Raw genomic sequence first — 14,283 nt, 5'->3', positions numbered from 1 at the left:
TAGTTATGTGGTCTATATCTTGGGGCCATTTGTTCGAGGCCTGAGTGCAGCACGGCAAAGAAAAAACCCAAATACAAATAATTGCCAAGTCAGTGATACTCAGAGGAGAACAGAGGTCTTGCGTGGGTTGCCCAATCCAACATGCATCAAATACTGAAATAATACTCCTGCAGCTTGATTCGTTTTAATTAAAAGCAAAGACAAATCCCCAAAAAAGAAGTGGCAGCAACATCGTACAAATCTTTCCGCATTTCACGGCGGAGGCTTAACACTTGAATTATCACACATAAATCACAAACAACAAAAAGTACGAAAACTGAAACAGCTTGAAAAAGTCCAAAGCTGAACAGACCACAGCCGCAAGAGTTCGGTCGGCGGGTTCATTTCTTTTTTCGCTTTGGCTGTCGTCTGACATGACATTTCACTTTCATTTCCGAAGTCTTGCGTCTTGCATTCAAAACTATTTTGTATGTGCTATCCTTTCCTCTCTCTGCGCCCTCTCTCCCCGCCTGCCACCCTTTCCCTCCAAGCCAACTGGCAATAAATGGTACGATCAATGGTATCGATTGCGCTCCATAGGAACACGCCCACAACACAGCAGGCAGCAGCCACAGCACTGGCATGAATAATGGACGACTGGGTTCCAATACAATTACAGTATGTGTTACAATTACTGTGTACTTCGGTGCCAAAAGAAAGTGAACTTTACTCGTAAGTCCAGGAAAGTCACGTTCATGGCTCAAAACCAATGTTTGCGAACGAATTCGACTTGTATGGCACCTTGTAGGTGGAAGCACCTGCTATTACCCATAAGTACATACATATGTATACACAGATATATTTCTGAAAAGATCTTAGTTGGGAACAGTTTGAAAGAGAAATCCAGATCTTTCGCGTGAAGCGTGTCAAGGACCTTCACGGCAGAAAGAACCTTAACGCGGCTCTTGGAACCGACTGAACCATGCTTTGTCCAACCAATTAATACCCTGTCTAGTTACCCTGTATCTAATTTAATCTGGAGATTTGTTCCCCCCTACTGAAACCTGCTCAGAAGTCATTTATATCCAAATCTATTACGTACACAATACCCTCTTCTGTTCAATAAGAGTTGATTGATAAGTTGATTCCTCAAGCTCCTCAATTCTCCTAGAACACACTTGGACAAAAATCACACGTGATTAAAGCCAATCGGAATACAGTCAGGCGGATTTCCTAGGCGGATAATTTGTAACATTTTGTTTGTAATAAAACTTGTGTACACTTTTCATTCACACAATTACGTATAACAAATAAATTTAATTGCATTTGCGGTCTGAACAGTTTTCGTAGAGACACAAGAAGCGCGGCCTGCGTCTAATCTCTTTATCACTTGGCCAATTAATTTTGATTAGATACGAGTATGGGTACAGGCGCAGGCACTGGCACTGGTACAGCTACAGATACAGATACAGGCAATAAAAGCAACGAGTGCCAAAGAAACAAAAGAGAGGCAAACGAAGAGAAGGAAAATCAAACAAAACAAAACAAAATAAGTCTTTGGACGAAGCGCAGCTTGAAAAAGAGTGGAAAAACAAAAGAAACAACAGAGTAAAAATCTGCCTACCTCAAGCGGAAGTATGGCGAATCGGCAAATCAGAAAACGTACAAAAGCAAAAAGTGACTGTGATAATTTTCTTATGTTACCCGCCCGCCGTGATGCAATCAATGAAAGTGCCACAAAGACAGATACAAAGATACAATACGTATGAGGGGGAAGTGTGCAACAAGCCAGCTATTGGGGGCATGGAAGCCAATGAAAGCGATCGGGCGTAAATAAACAAATGGGAAAACCCCAGATTTCGAGTGAAATGCAACTCGGACTCACCTCCTCCTTGGGTATCTCCTGAAGGTCGAGGCCGTGGGTGGCATTGGGCTCGCTGCCCACGCTCCACATCCGCAGCTGGTGGGGCGTGTCCTTGAAGAGGCCCTTGGTTGGGCGCAGGGTGAGGTTCAGGCGGTGTCCGAAGGCGCTGAAGGAGACGTTGTGGGACTGGATGGCGCTGACATCGAGGCCGGACAGATGGTTGCCCCCCGAGGCCATGGCCTGGTGCTTCAGCTCGCTGTAATAGGAGTTCTTGCTGAGATCCTTTTTCACGTGGTGGGGCGGCAGCGCTGTGACCGCCCTACGGCTGTCGGAGATGCTGCGCCGCTGGCGCTGGTGGTGGTCGTGGTGCAGCAGCTGGACGACCTCATAGTGGGGCACAGCGTCGTGGCTGTCCACGTGGAAGACGGACTGCAGCTGCTCCGGCGACATGTATTTGTGCAGCTGAAACGACAAGGAGAAGGAAAACACTTGAGTTCGGTGAACAAAAATGCGTGCCCCGGGCAGTGGCAACAAATTGTAGCAATTGTTTGATGGTTAATTGAAAAATTATCAATAATTCAATGCAATAATCAAGTGTTTGTTGATCGTTGTTGAAACGGTCTCATGCGTTTATTCGGCTATTCGACTATTCGGCCTGTGTTTGGATTGGGCCGCCCCTCAAGTGCTATCTGGAGATTAACGACTAAGCCAAAGCCAAAGCCAGAGCCAGAGCCAGAGCTCGCCTCGGCTATACTCTGAGTATTCGTCTTCAAAAACTGGGTCAGGGTCAATGCGTTGTTTGATAGATTTCTCATAAAGTCACACACATGCTTTATGTGCTCGCAGTATATCTAAGTATTTCCGAGTCAAGCGAACCGCCAGAAACAGAAATTTAATAAAAAAAAAAACAATCTTGTCCGTCTTGCGTGTACACTTTTTATACCCGATACTCAAAATGAGTATTGGGGTATATTAGATTTGTGGTGAAAATGGATGGGTGTAACGTACAGAAGGAATGGTTTCCGACCCCATAAAGTATATATATTCTTGATCAGCATCAATATCCGAGTCGATTGAGCCATGTCTGTCTGTCCGTCCGTCCGTCTGTCCGTCCCCTTAAGCGCCTAGTGCTCAAAGACTATAAGAGCTAGAGCAACGATGTTTTGGATCCAGACTTCTGTGATATGTCACTGCTACAAGAATATTTCAAAGCTTTGCCCCGCCCACTTCCCCCCCCACAGAAGGCGAAAATCTGTGGCATCCACAATTTCGTCGATACGAGAAAACTAAATCGTAGAAGAATGACTATATCTTCTAGAGTGCAAAATCTGAACCAGATCGTATAATTATTATAGCCAGAATCAAGAAAACAATTTCATTCTTTCTCGCTCTGTCTCTCTCTAACACACAGGTTTCATGGTCGGTTTTGCCAATTGCAAAATATGAGTTCAAGGATCTCAGAACCCTTTAGAGCTAGAGTAACCAAATTTTGTATCCACACTGCTGTGATATCGGACCTTGACCGTTTTGTGTCAAAATTTCGCCACACCCCCTTCCGCCCCGCAAAGGACGAAAATCTTAGGCATCCACAAATCTCAGAGACTATTAAGGCTAGAGTAACCAAATTTGGTTGCGGATAATTGTATAGCCAAAAGCAACAAATCAGTTTGCAGTTTTCCGTCTCTCTCGCACGCACTCTTTGTCGTGTCGTTTAATATTCGCGGCGTCTGCCGGAGGAGATCCATACTGACTTAGTATCGGGTATAACTGTAGAGTTGCGGTGTCCGCAGCAACTCACGACGTTCCCCCTCGTTTCTTCTTATTTTTGATCTATAGTTCAATATTTCCAATAGTTCCCGAAATTGCGAAATGAATTAAATATAAATTATTTCATATTGTTATTAATGGATTTTTAATTTGTGGCCATTTGTTATTGCCTATGAATTGTCTCTGGCATTCACAGAGCACTCATTCTGAAAGAGGATAGTTCTCCTTTCTGTTGGAAATCTGAGAGAATTATTGAATTATTATTGCTAAATGAATACTCATTCATGTCTGAGACGAATCATCCTATAGATACATATGTAGTTCCCCTGCCGTACGACCGAAGATAGCTCCAACGTGATTATAGCGTAATTCCAACTCAATCAATCCGAATGGAGCCTCGCTCAGAGCTATGCAAATCTCCACTGAATTGCCGCTTTATTTATCTGCCAAATCTGCATCTCACCTGCGACTACAATCAGCGAATAATCAGATCAGTTACAGGGTCAGAGCGGGACTGATATTTCCTTAAAGAAACGGTCAGCACGGCCCGGCAATGACAAAAGTCCAAGACAGCGAACTTCTTGGCTGGGCTGCAAGCGGTCCGTAATTTGGCCAAATTTCTTGCATTTATTTTGTCCGAAATGGCCCAAAATGAGTCAGAAATGGAGCTGAAGTGACGGCGAATGCAGACACAAAAAGCGAAGATGCAGACAAGGTAAACGAGATATAAGACTCTACAGCTACTCGTTCGCTGAGATGCCGCTGCTCTTGGCCATAACGGTACGGTCAGCATAATGATTCTTGTATAATTGAAACGCGAACCTCCGCAGTGGGCTTCCACTTGGAAGCATCATTTAAGGCAGGCAGGTGAACAAACGCCAGAAGAAAACCAAACGCAGGGGACGCAAACGCAGACAATGCCAAAGAGTTTTTACTTTCATTTGGAACGTGTTTCGACCACAGACAACAGTCGCACATGAGGCCAGGAGCCGAAGACAAGCCAGCCAGCCAGCCAGCCAGCTGCTGCTGCAAATGAAGCAACTGTGGCCGGTACTGGCGAAGTCGTCGTTGTTGGCCCATTGAAAGTGAAACTGAAGCTTGGAAAAGGAAAACAGCAGACAAAAACGATGACGCGTTGAGCCACTCGTTGCCACTCGAGTGAGATTGTGATTGTTGCATCGAGTCGAGTGCAATCTTTGGTCTTGAATGCACCGTTCGACACTAGGGCTCTTGGCCAGCACAACCAAAAGATGTGGAAAGTTTTGCACCTGCAACGAATTATCCAATATTCTTCAGTGCTCTCGCTAAACGATATGCAAATCCCGCTCTGGGGAACGGCACCGGCAACGGCAACGGGAACCACACCCAGACACCAATCAACACTTAGCTCTGGCCCTTGTGGCCAATTAATTGCAATTAAAAACAAATGAGCCAGAGAAAAACTTCGATCAGCAATTACGAATTATGCAAAAAAGGCGGCATCCAATGAACAAGATCAGCCGCGGCGATTAGAGAGCCAGGGACGGAGCTCAGCTGGAAAGGGAACCCTGGGGAGCCTGAGGAAACCAATGAAGGAGCTGTGAAGATTTTTGTACAGTCCTGCACTACAGGTACTTAACATACATAACACCCATACACTCGAATGATCATGTTCAAATAAATTCAAATAAAATCTATAATTTTCAAAAATAACTGAAGCAACCGCTTCAGAATGGTGGCAGACCCTACTGCAACTTGTCATCCGAATCGATTAGCTGGCAGTTTTTCAGTTGCTATTTGCGATCTGCGATTTACGATTTAGTAGATGCCACAGTCAGCGGCACCGGCACCGGCACCGGCACCGGCAACGCCACCGACAGGCGCTGTTTATCCACCGATTTGTCCAGGCATAGGTTTGATTTTATTTTCGGTTTTTGCCGAGTGCAATGACGGATATTGTGAAAATGTTGCTGTTCGTAATTTGTACGGCTGGCTGTAGCGGTCGAAGCGATGGCGATGGCGATGGCTGACTCGGGCAATTACTGAAATTGTGTGAGATTACTCATACGCCCGGCAGACCACTCGAAGAGCGATACTCGCATATAACCGGCATGACGACGATGACGCCGCGACGGCGATGGTTATGGCGATGTCGATGGCGACCAAGTGCAATCACAGTCAAGCCAAAGTAAAAGGTGTAGCCGCCATATTAACGCAAAAAGTGTGCTTCAAATTGGCTCTGGCTGAGGCCAATACACTTTTTATGGCATATGGCATATAGCCAGCGCCAGCCCCAGAGCCAGCACCGGCTAGAGTTGGTGTAAAAGCCACATTAAGCCTGTTGCAATGGTTTTCCTCTCTTTCTACCCGGTCAAAGTCAACACCACAGCACCAGCAACAACCCCCCACTCGAAAAACAATCAAACAACCGATCGACGCACGAAAGAGTGTCACTCGACCTTTCGCATAGTCGCACACAAAGAAATTATTCACTTCAAAAGCAACGGCAACGGCAACAGCAACAGCAAAAGCTTGAAGATGGATCCGAGGACTGCGCAGGGTTGAGGGTAGAGGGTTGAGGGTTGAGGGAACTGTTAACCATACACCAAATTGCGATCGTGTGCTTGGGCTTCGCTTCTTTCCATTTCCTTGGGTGTGTTGACCTTGCCGCCACGGCTGACATGCGGCGGAAATTAGCAACTGCTTCTGTCGGCGCTAAATGCTCAGTACTTTCGGGTTTCCCCCCCCTTGTTACGGGACTTATGCTTATGTCAAACATCAACAGAGTGTGAAAAGTTCAGGGTGTTACGACACCGCCGGCATGGATGGGGAGCGCACACTGAAAGTGATGGCAATTTTGTGTCTACAAATATACTGCACACTGTACCGTAGGCCAGATCGACAGAGTGCTGAGTTTTTGGATAAGTATTCTTGGCCTGTTATAGCTACAGAAAAGGAACGTAAGAGTGTCCGCTGTGTAGAGCAAGTAATTCAACTTAAACTCCATCGACTTCATTGTTTGTACAAATTTCGGTTCAAGCTGCCTCTCATAATCGAATATTTGACGTTCCGCTTGCGATTGCATAATCTCTTTATCTGTCGGCAATTACTCATGCCCTGGCATTCCACCCACCTCCACTCAGACACACACACGTACACAGTGGGGGAGAACGTGACCCCAGAACGGGACAGACACAGACACAGACGGAGACGGAGACGGAGACAGACAAGCCAAAGCCGAAACGCAACTCGAGCCGTGAAAAGTATCAGACAACTGCAGACTGAGACAAGAAGCAGTGACAGCGGAAACAAACAAACCAAAAGCAAAGAATCGCAGGAGGAAGGCTACATCCTTGCAGAAGCTGGAGCTTTTAGTATCCTTGCGGATCCGTAGCTACGCTTCGATATCGATGCAGCTTTTCTGAGCTGAGAGCTAAGCCAACTAATACACCTAAAAACATAAGTAATTTGTATGATAGTACTATCAGCGATGTATTTTCCTTGTTGGTTCCCTTGCCAGCTGCTCCGATTAGTTAGTGGTGACTAGTGACTTATTTGCATAGAAACAGACAGACAACAGAATATCTAAGCTCTAAGCTCAGTGTTCGGTACGGTAAAGCTTCCTTCTGTGCGTGGTAAATATCACAATCGTAATACCCTCTGCAAGGGTACTCTCATAAAGACTAACTGCAACGATCCTGCAGCAGGCACAGCGAATCGTGCCCTGGATGGAGCAAGCGACGCAAACAGTTCTTTATTTCACAATTAAAGGCTTAATTTATTTGGCCGGCCATTGATAGCCACGGAGGAAGGCGGAATGGGGTTTCTCATAACTTTTTTCCTCGTTTCTGACAGCACATGAAACATTAACAAGATCTGCAGCAGCAACAGCGGCTGACTCATGCATTTTGCTCCGATATTCGGGCTGTGATTTGCATGTTTTGCCTTGCTTGGCAAGTTACTTCAGTTTGAATAAGTTTGAATACTCTTCACGAACTTGTAAGGGAAAGCCATAACAAGAGTACGATTCTTATGAAAACATATGTACTAATAGTCAGCTTTGCAGTATTTGGCTGAGAGAGCGTCTTTGTTTTTTCTGCATTTGGCATACGATATGTACACATGGGCCACGGATTTATTCGATATTTTAGTGGAAACGATCGTGCTGCAAGGGTATGCCGTGCTTCGGCAGCCGAAGCTTGTTCTTCCTCCTGGCCATGCTTGGCTGCCATTTGAAGGGCCTCGTCATAGTTTTTGCTGTTGCTGCAGCTGTAGCTGTAGCTGTAGCGTGTCAACTTTAATTGCAGTGGAAGACGGAGACGGAGACGGAGTCGGTTATGGGGCATCATGTTGCAAGCGCCGTTTATGTGACTACGGCAAGGCTATGGGTCGATGTCTCCACAAGCACGAACTTGCTCGGAAAACTAGCCAGACGAAATGATTAAGAAAATCTTTGCCAAAGCAATCAGCCATCGGGTCCATTCAGCAAGATCAGCAAGGCGATAGTTGAGTCATCGAGAGCCGTCAATAACCATAGGGCTAGGGCTTTCTACCTCCAAAAAACACCCCAACGACAGCAGAAAAGTGAACGAAATAACAAAAACCACAGACAGACAAGCTTGAAGGGAAAGAGAGGGGGATAGAAAGAGAGAGAGAAAAGAGATACTTGAAATAATTACAAGAACTTCTTACGCTTGACCTTGAGATACCGTTTTGTGGGCAAAGCTTTTTCTTTGAGACAAGCAAAAGCGCTGACCTGAGTCGGATTTCAATGAGACACTCACACAGACGCGCGCTGCCGTTGTGTTGGTGGCGGGCGAGCTGGCGAGCTGGCGAGCTGCCGAACGAGACTCTCTTCGGGTGGGTCCGCTCTGTTTTGTAATTGACTTAATGCACAGAAAATGTTTTGTTGTTTCTTGAAATGCTAATTACGCACAATGCGAATGACAATGAAGCCGCCGACTGGCGGGGTTTTTCTTCGCTTTGTTAGCCTGTTGACTGTGGTAAGTGCCCCCAAAGGTTATTTGTATCGCATTGAATTGATTGATGAGTTCTGGGACTCGGCCTGAACGTGATCCGAGGCACTCGGTGTGCACTGGGAGTGCTTGCTGTACTGTCTTGCTGTACTTACGTCTGGCTGGGCCTGGCATATCGTGCTCGCCAGGAGTAGCGCTGTGATGAGGCCTAGTGTAGAGGACATTTTGCTGGGCAGCTCGCCTAGAGTGTGCTACAGTGTTTCCTGAAAACTGCTAACCTGAAAATGTAAGAAGTGGTAAAATCGATTAATAAACTGATTAAACAAAGGGGCGTAATCTAGTTGGTTTCTTACAATTTCTCCTCCTGTTCTTTCCCTCCATTTTGGAAGAGCACTTCTCTCTCTCATATTGTAATTACTTAAAGTGGTGCTTCCCTTTTCGTACCTTATCCATTCTCTTCAACCGATTGCGGCATGCAAACCCTATTGAACATTTCTGCCTTCCACCACCCCTGCTCTCTTGAACCACCCCCACACCTTTTGGTCATGCTCAAATGGACATTATTGCATTAATCCAAGTACAGTAAGTACATGCCATCATCGACAGTGTTCGTCAACTGTTGCAACTGCATCGCTTCTACGAGTATGGCTGTTCACTTAATAATTGTATTTTTAGTAGCAAAACCTAGTTTTCGGACCCGTTGGCCGAGTAATTAATGGTTGCATAAAGCCAAGAAGCAAGCAGCAAGAAGCAAAAAGCAGCCTCGTGACGGTAAAACAATCTTGAATCGTCCGGCCCTGCTGATAGCTAATGATGCTGCTGTTGCAGCCTTTGCACATCCGCCCCGGCATCAAATGCGGCTAATTGTCAGTAATGATGCAGCGATGCGTGGCAGGAGGCAAACAGCATCCCATTCCATGCCATGCCATGCCGGGCCATCCTATCCATACCTTTTGACAAACCGACCAAGAAAACAAACAGAACTGACCAACAGCAACTCCAGCACCAGCAGTAGCAGCAGCAGAAGCAGTAGCACTGCTTCAGCAACTGCGATTTCATGTTGCAACTTCTCGGCGGCATTTACGACAAATTGCATGACATTTTATTTGCCCGCTTCCCCCTAAAGGTTTTGCACAACTTGCATGCAAATGATGCAAGATTTCTCATGGCCCGAATTCAATACAAAGAAAGTGTGGGCCCAAGTATCCTTTGATTTTCCCCTCTGCCCTTCACCAGAGAAAACACAAACGATAAACGGAGTGGCGTTGGACATGGACTGCCACAGGCTACTGCTCTTCCGATTCTGAGCTCCAACCCAAGGTTAGAGCAAGAGTCGGAGCCAAAGACCGACTCGTCTGCAACAGAAAGTGCAATTTCCCAAGTATTTAAGTATTATTTCTGTTGATCAGCAAAGAAAGGAACAGGAAAGAACAAAAGACTCAGGAAGCAAACTTCTTTAGTGCAAATATGAAAATGAAAACAATTTAAAGGCATGCTGGAAGTCAACTCAAGTGTAGCTAATGAACACCGAATTATTGTGACTAAGCCGGAGGACAAAACGTAACGTTTACCAGTACAGTGTTCGCCTGTATTCAAGATCCAAATAAGACAAGAAACAGAAACAGTTATGGGGTAAACAAAGGCAGGTACTCTGCAGAAGCGGCTCAAGATGGCAGGCAGCTCCATTGAGTCGATCATTTGCATAATTAAGGTCGATTAGGGTCGAATCATTCGCCATATGCGTGCATGCATCGAGCTGAGTCGCAGCCAGCTCAAGGTTATGGCTATGGCAAAACTATTTTTTGATTTGTATTCAATCTTGCATAATTGCCGCTCATATTTTTATATAATTGCTGGCATATAGCTCCGCAAAAGGCGGAGTGAAGAAAAGATACGCATCATCAAATGTCAACCAGTTTCAAACAGAAGCAGAAACAGCCTGCCCCAAGAGTGTGGAAATGGAAATGGAATTGGAACTGTGCCAAAGGCCATTGAAAGAGACAACAGCAGCCGCAGCGAGCGGCAGAAAGCAAGTTGCACCGTCAGCTTCCGCATAATTATGCCACCGACTACGAGTCGGCCAGCACTCGGCCATATATTTCAGTCTTTTTTCACTTTAATTTTTCGGCTGGCTTTTACCCCAGCGTCAGCGTCAGCGTCTGTTTCGGCTTTATGGGAATTTTTTCGTGTGGTTGATGGTTTTGGTGTTGGTATTGGTTTTGGATTTGGTTTTGCTTTTGCTTTTGCTTTCAGCTCCCTTGCTTTCTTAATGAATTTGCTGACACAACAATCTGAGTTGGTTTGGCCAACGCTGCCACTGCTGCAGCGGGGCTGTTATATGTACATATGTATGTGAGTCCATCGCTGGCTGTTTCTGTTTTTAAGGGGCGTCAGCGTTTTACTTAAATTGACATTGACAGTCGGACTGGGCCAGCACCTCTCGCCTCCAGTCCCTTTCTTTCTCTGGGCCACGCCACCTTTTTCCCCTGCTCCAATAGACAGCCGACTTTCAGTTAATTTGGCTGCTGCCACCGCTGCTTCTGTTGGCGGATAGCCATCGTTTCAATGGTGAGCACCAGGGCCAGTGACGTCTACCTGGTGTGATTAGCTCTGCATTTCGCTTGATAATGAACTTAATTTATCATTTGCTACCTCGCACTAGTTCTGTCTCTGGGTCTGGGCAGAAACACCGCCCTCCAGCAGGGCGGATGAGCAATGCTGATCGGAATTAGCGCACTCCGCAGTTCAATCTAGACCCAAACCATTGCATACTCCACAAAGGTGACAAAACAAAGTTCAACTGTGCACATTTTGCACAACAGATAATATATGTTTCTCAGCTATGTACGTATGTATTTGGCAGACACAATTCGCTGCAAGTTGCAGACGGCGATTAGGTGGAGGTGGGGGTGGAGACGGAGACGGAGATGGAGACGGAGATGGAGGCGGAGATTACGTAAAATGTCTGTGACCTGAACTTTTTGTATTTGATCAACATTTTCAGCCTCTCTCTCTCTCTCTCTCTCTCTCTCTTTCCCTATCTTAGTTTTTGTGAATGTGTGTTTGGATAAGGGCGAGCGAATCTTTAGACCATTGTCTTGATCATTTTTATTAGACAATGGATGTGTGCTTTGGGAACTTGTACCTTGAGTCGGGTGTTGAAAATTTTGCCGACAACATCAGAAGCTGAAGAAACAGCTGTGCACATATATTTTACATTGTTGCCCAGAAGCCAGAAAAACGAGGGGGAACGTTGTGAGTTGCTGCGGAGACCGCAACTCTACAGTTATACCCGATACTAAGTCAGTATGGCTCTCCTCCGGCAGACGCCGCTAATATTAAACGACACGATAAAGAGTGCGTGCGAGAGAGACGGAAAATCAGTCTGAGCGTGACGTCGGGCGCTGCGTAGCCACAGCAAATTGATTTGTTCCTTTTGGCTATAAAAATGATCTGATCTGATCCAGATTCAGCAATCTGATAGATATGGTCATTATCTATGATTCTGCGCTTTTAGTTTTCTCGTATCTGCAATATTGTGGATGCAACATGTTTTCGTCCTTTGTTGCTCTAGCTTTTATAGTCTCTGAGATCTAGGCGCTAATGTTTTACTCTAAGCAAAGCCGCCTATGCTACGTGTGTGTTAGAGAGAGACAGGGCGAGAAAAAATGAAATTGTTTTCTTGATGCTGGCTACGATTCTGCGTTTTTGGTTTTCTCCTATCTTTAAAATTGTGGATGCCACAGATTTTCGCCCTTTGTGGGGGCGGAAGTGGGCGGGCAAAGTTTTGAAATATTTTTGTAGCAGTGACATATCACAGAAGTCTGGATCCAAAACATCGTTGCTCTAGCTCTTATAGTCTTTGAGCATTATTGAGCATTTCTTTGTCTGACGGACAGAAAGACATGGCTCAATCGACTCGGCTATTGATGCTGATCAAGAATATATATACTTTATGGGGTCGGAAACGATTCCTTCTGGACGTTACACACATCCACTTTTGCCACAAATCTAATATACCCCAATACTCATTTTGAGTATCGGGTATAAAAAGCGAAACCTTAAAATATATGCTAACAAAATATTTGAATCTGTTTCTTCTGAGCACTATCTAAAGTCTGAGTTCGCTGACTGAAGTCATCAAAGATGTTGGCTTCCAAACCTGTTTCAGGGCCTTGGCTTTAGATGTTTGGAAAACTTTTGGCCGCAACATCTGTTTTCAGGCAAACTATTAATTTATGTAGATTATGCTCCTAGCCAAGAGAATCCACCAAAGAGAGCATCGTAAGCATGGGCTCACGCATAGCGGACCATACAGTGCGTATACGTAATACCATTAATTCAAAAGACAAGAGAGAGAGAGATATAACAGTAAATAAATGCCTAAACCTGTTTGAAGATATACTCATTAAGGGGCCATTAAAACAATGTGCAAATATTGAAAAATTGCATGAAAAAATGACGAAGAAGAAGAAGGCATGCAGAGAGAGGGAAAATTGCGTATACATAATATGGCAAAACTAATTAAATTTCAAGATGCAGGCAATGACAGCAGAAAAGAGGCAAAAACTAACAAAAAAAAGGAAAAGAACAACATGCTGCATAAATCAATTATGTGACCAAAGAACTGGCACCAACATAATTCGCACATTTTTTATTTCGCTTTCAAAAATTGTCGGAGTTTCTGAATGAAAAATTTGTTGTGGCGGCTTATGTTTCGCGCTGCATTTCTCGCTTGCTGTTGCAACTACCGCTGCTCTTGCTATAATTTTCCAGCTGTTGTTACAACATGCAACAACAGCAGCCTAAGCTGATTGCGTGCTACGTCGACGTCAACACCAACGTCGCTGCTGCGGTTGAAGCCGGCAACTATCGGAAAAGTTGTAAACCGCATAAAAATGAAAGTGAAATTGAAATTGAAGAAGACGTTGCCCGAAATGTTTGACTTCAGTTTAGATTTGATTTCAATTTGCTTTTGATTTTTTATTATTCCATTTTCCATTTTGTCTATATTTTGAACATTTTTTAACGTAAGCGTAAGCTGAACGGTTTTTACGGAAAATTACACATTTATATTATATTTGTATATTTTTAATTGATTTTAAAGTTGGAAAATTGGCATTTTCCTGTCTTAAACTTGAATAAATTATAAATAAATTTAGGCTTTGAACAAAGAATAATATATCGAATATAACGCGAAGCTTTTTAGCGGATTAAATTATTTAATTTCTTCAGTTTCTATTGAACTGTTTGAACAAGACTACAATAAATACATCTCCCACTAAATAATTGCATAAAACCCTTCGGAAGGGGGGGAGAAAAACAAATGCTTTCTGTGCAAGTGCAAAACAAACAAACTTGAGTACATTGACTACCCGGAGCGGAGCAACAGCAACTATTCCATGTACATATGTATGTATGTTAAGCAAATATGAGTAGCAGCAACCACTGACTGCTGAATGAATGTTGAATGGCAACAAAAGTAAAAATACGAACCAACAGGTTACTCGAGTTTCGTCTTCGAAACACAAGTAAATTAATGCCCGAAACAAATTGCATTTAACCCCTTGTGATGAATGAGACCTGCACTGGTTATTCAAAACATACCGTACATATGTACATATGTATACTATATTTATATGTGGAATATGTCTCAAGAAACAGATTTATATATAGATGTGTTAGGGCTGTTTGAATGACTTCCAAGGAATACCAATA

General features: G+C 44.4%; 1 protein-coding gene across 5 annotated transcripts in view; it reads right to left on the bottom strand.

Annotated features, from left to right (window-relative positions):
• Positions 1 to 14,283, bottom strand: part of sona (sol narae) — a 49,880-nt gene that overhangs the window by 33,625 nt on the left and 1,972 nt on the right. For all 5 annotated transcript variants that reach the window (XR_004468701.1, XR_004468703.1, XR_004468702.1 and 2 more), the window contains exons 2-3: positions 8,721 to 8,843; positions 1,865 to 2,305 (exon numbers count right to left, since the gene is read on the bottom strand). Coding sequence is in view for 2 of the 5 variants with exons in the window: in XM_002138088.4 (XP_002138124.4) it covers positions 1,865 to 2,305; positions 8,721 to 8,789 (510 nt within the window). In the remaining 3 variants the exon portion in view is untranslated. The remainder of the gene's footprint in view (positions 1 to 1,864; positions 2,306 to 8,720; positions 8,844 to 14,283) is intronic.

This window comes from Drosophila pseudoobscura, chromosome 3 (assembly GCF_009870125.1).
Source record: "Drosophila pseudoobscura strain MV-25-SWS-2005 chromosome 3, UCI_Dpse_MV25, whole genome shotgun sequence".
Taxonomy (NCBI): Eukaryota; Metazoa; Arthropoda; class Insecta; order Diptera; family Drosophilidae; genus Drosophila; species Drosophila pseudoobscura.
Note: the sequence above shows the minus strand (reverse complement) of the source record. Positions and strands in the feature narration are given on the sequence as shown.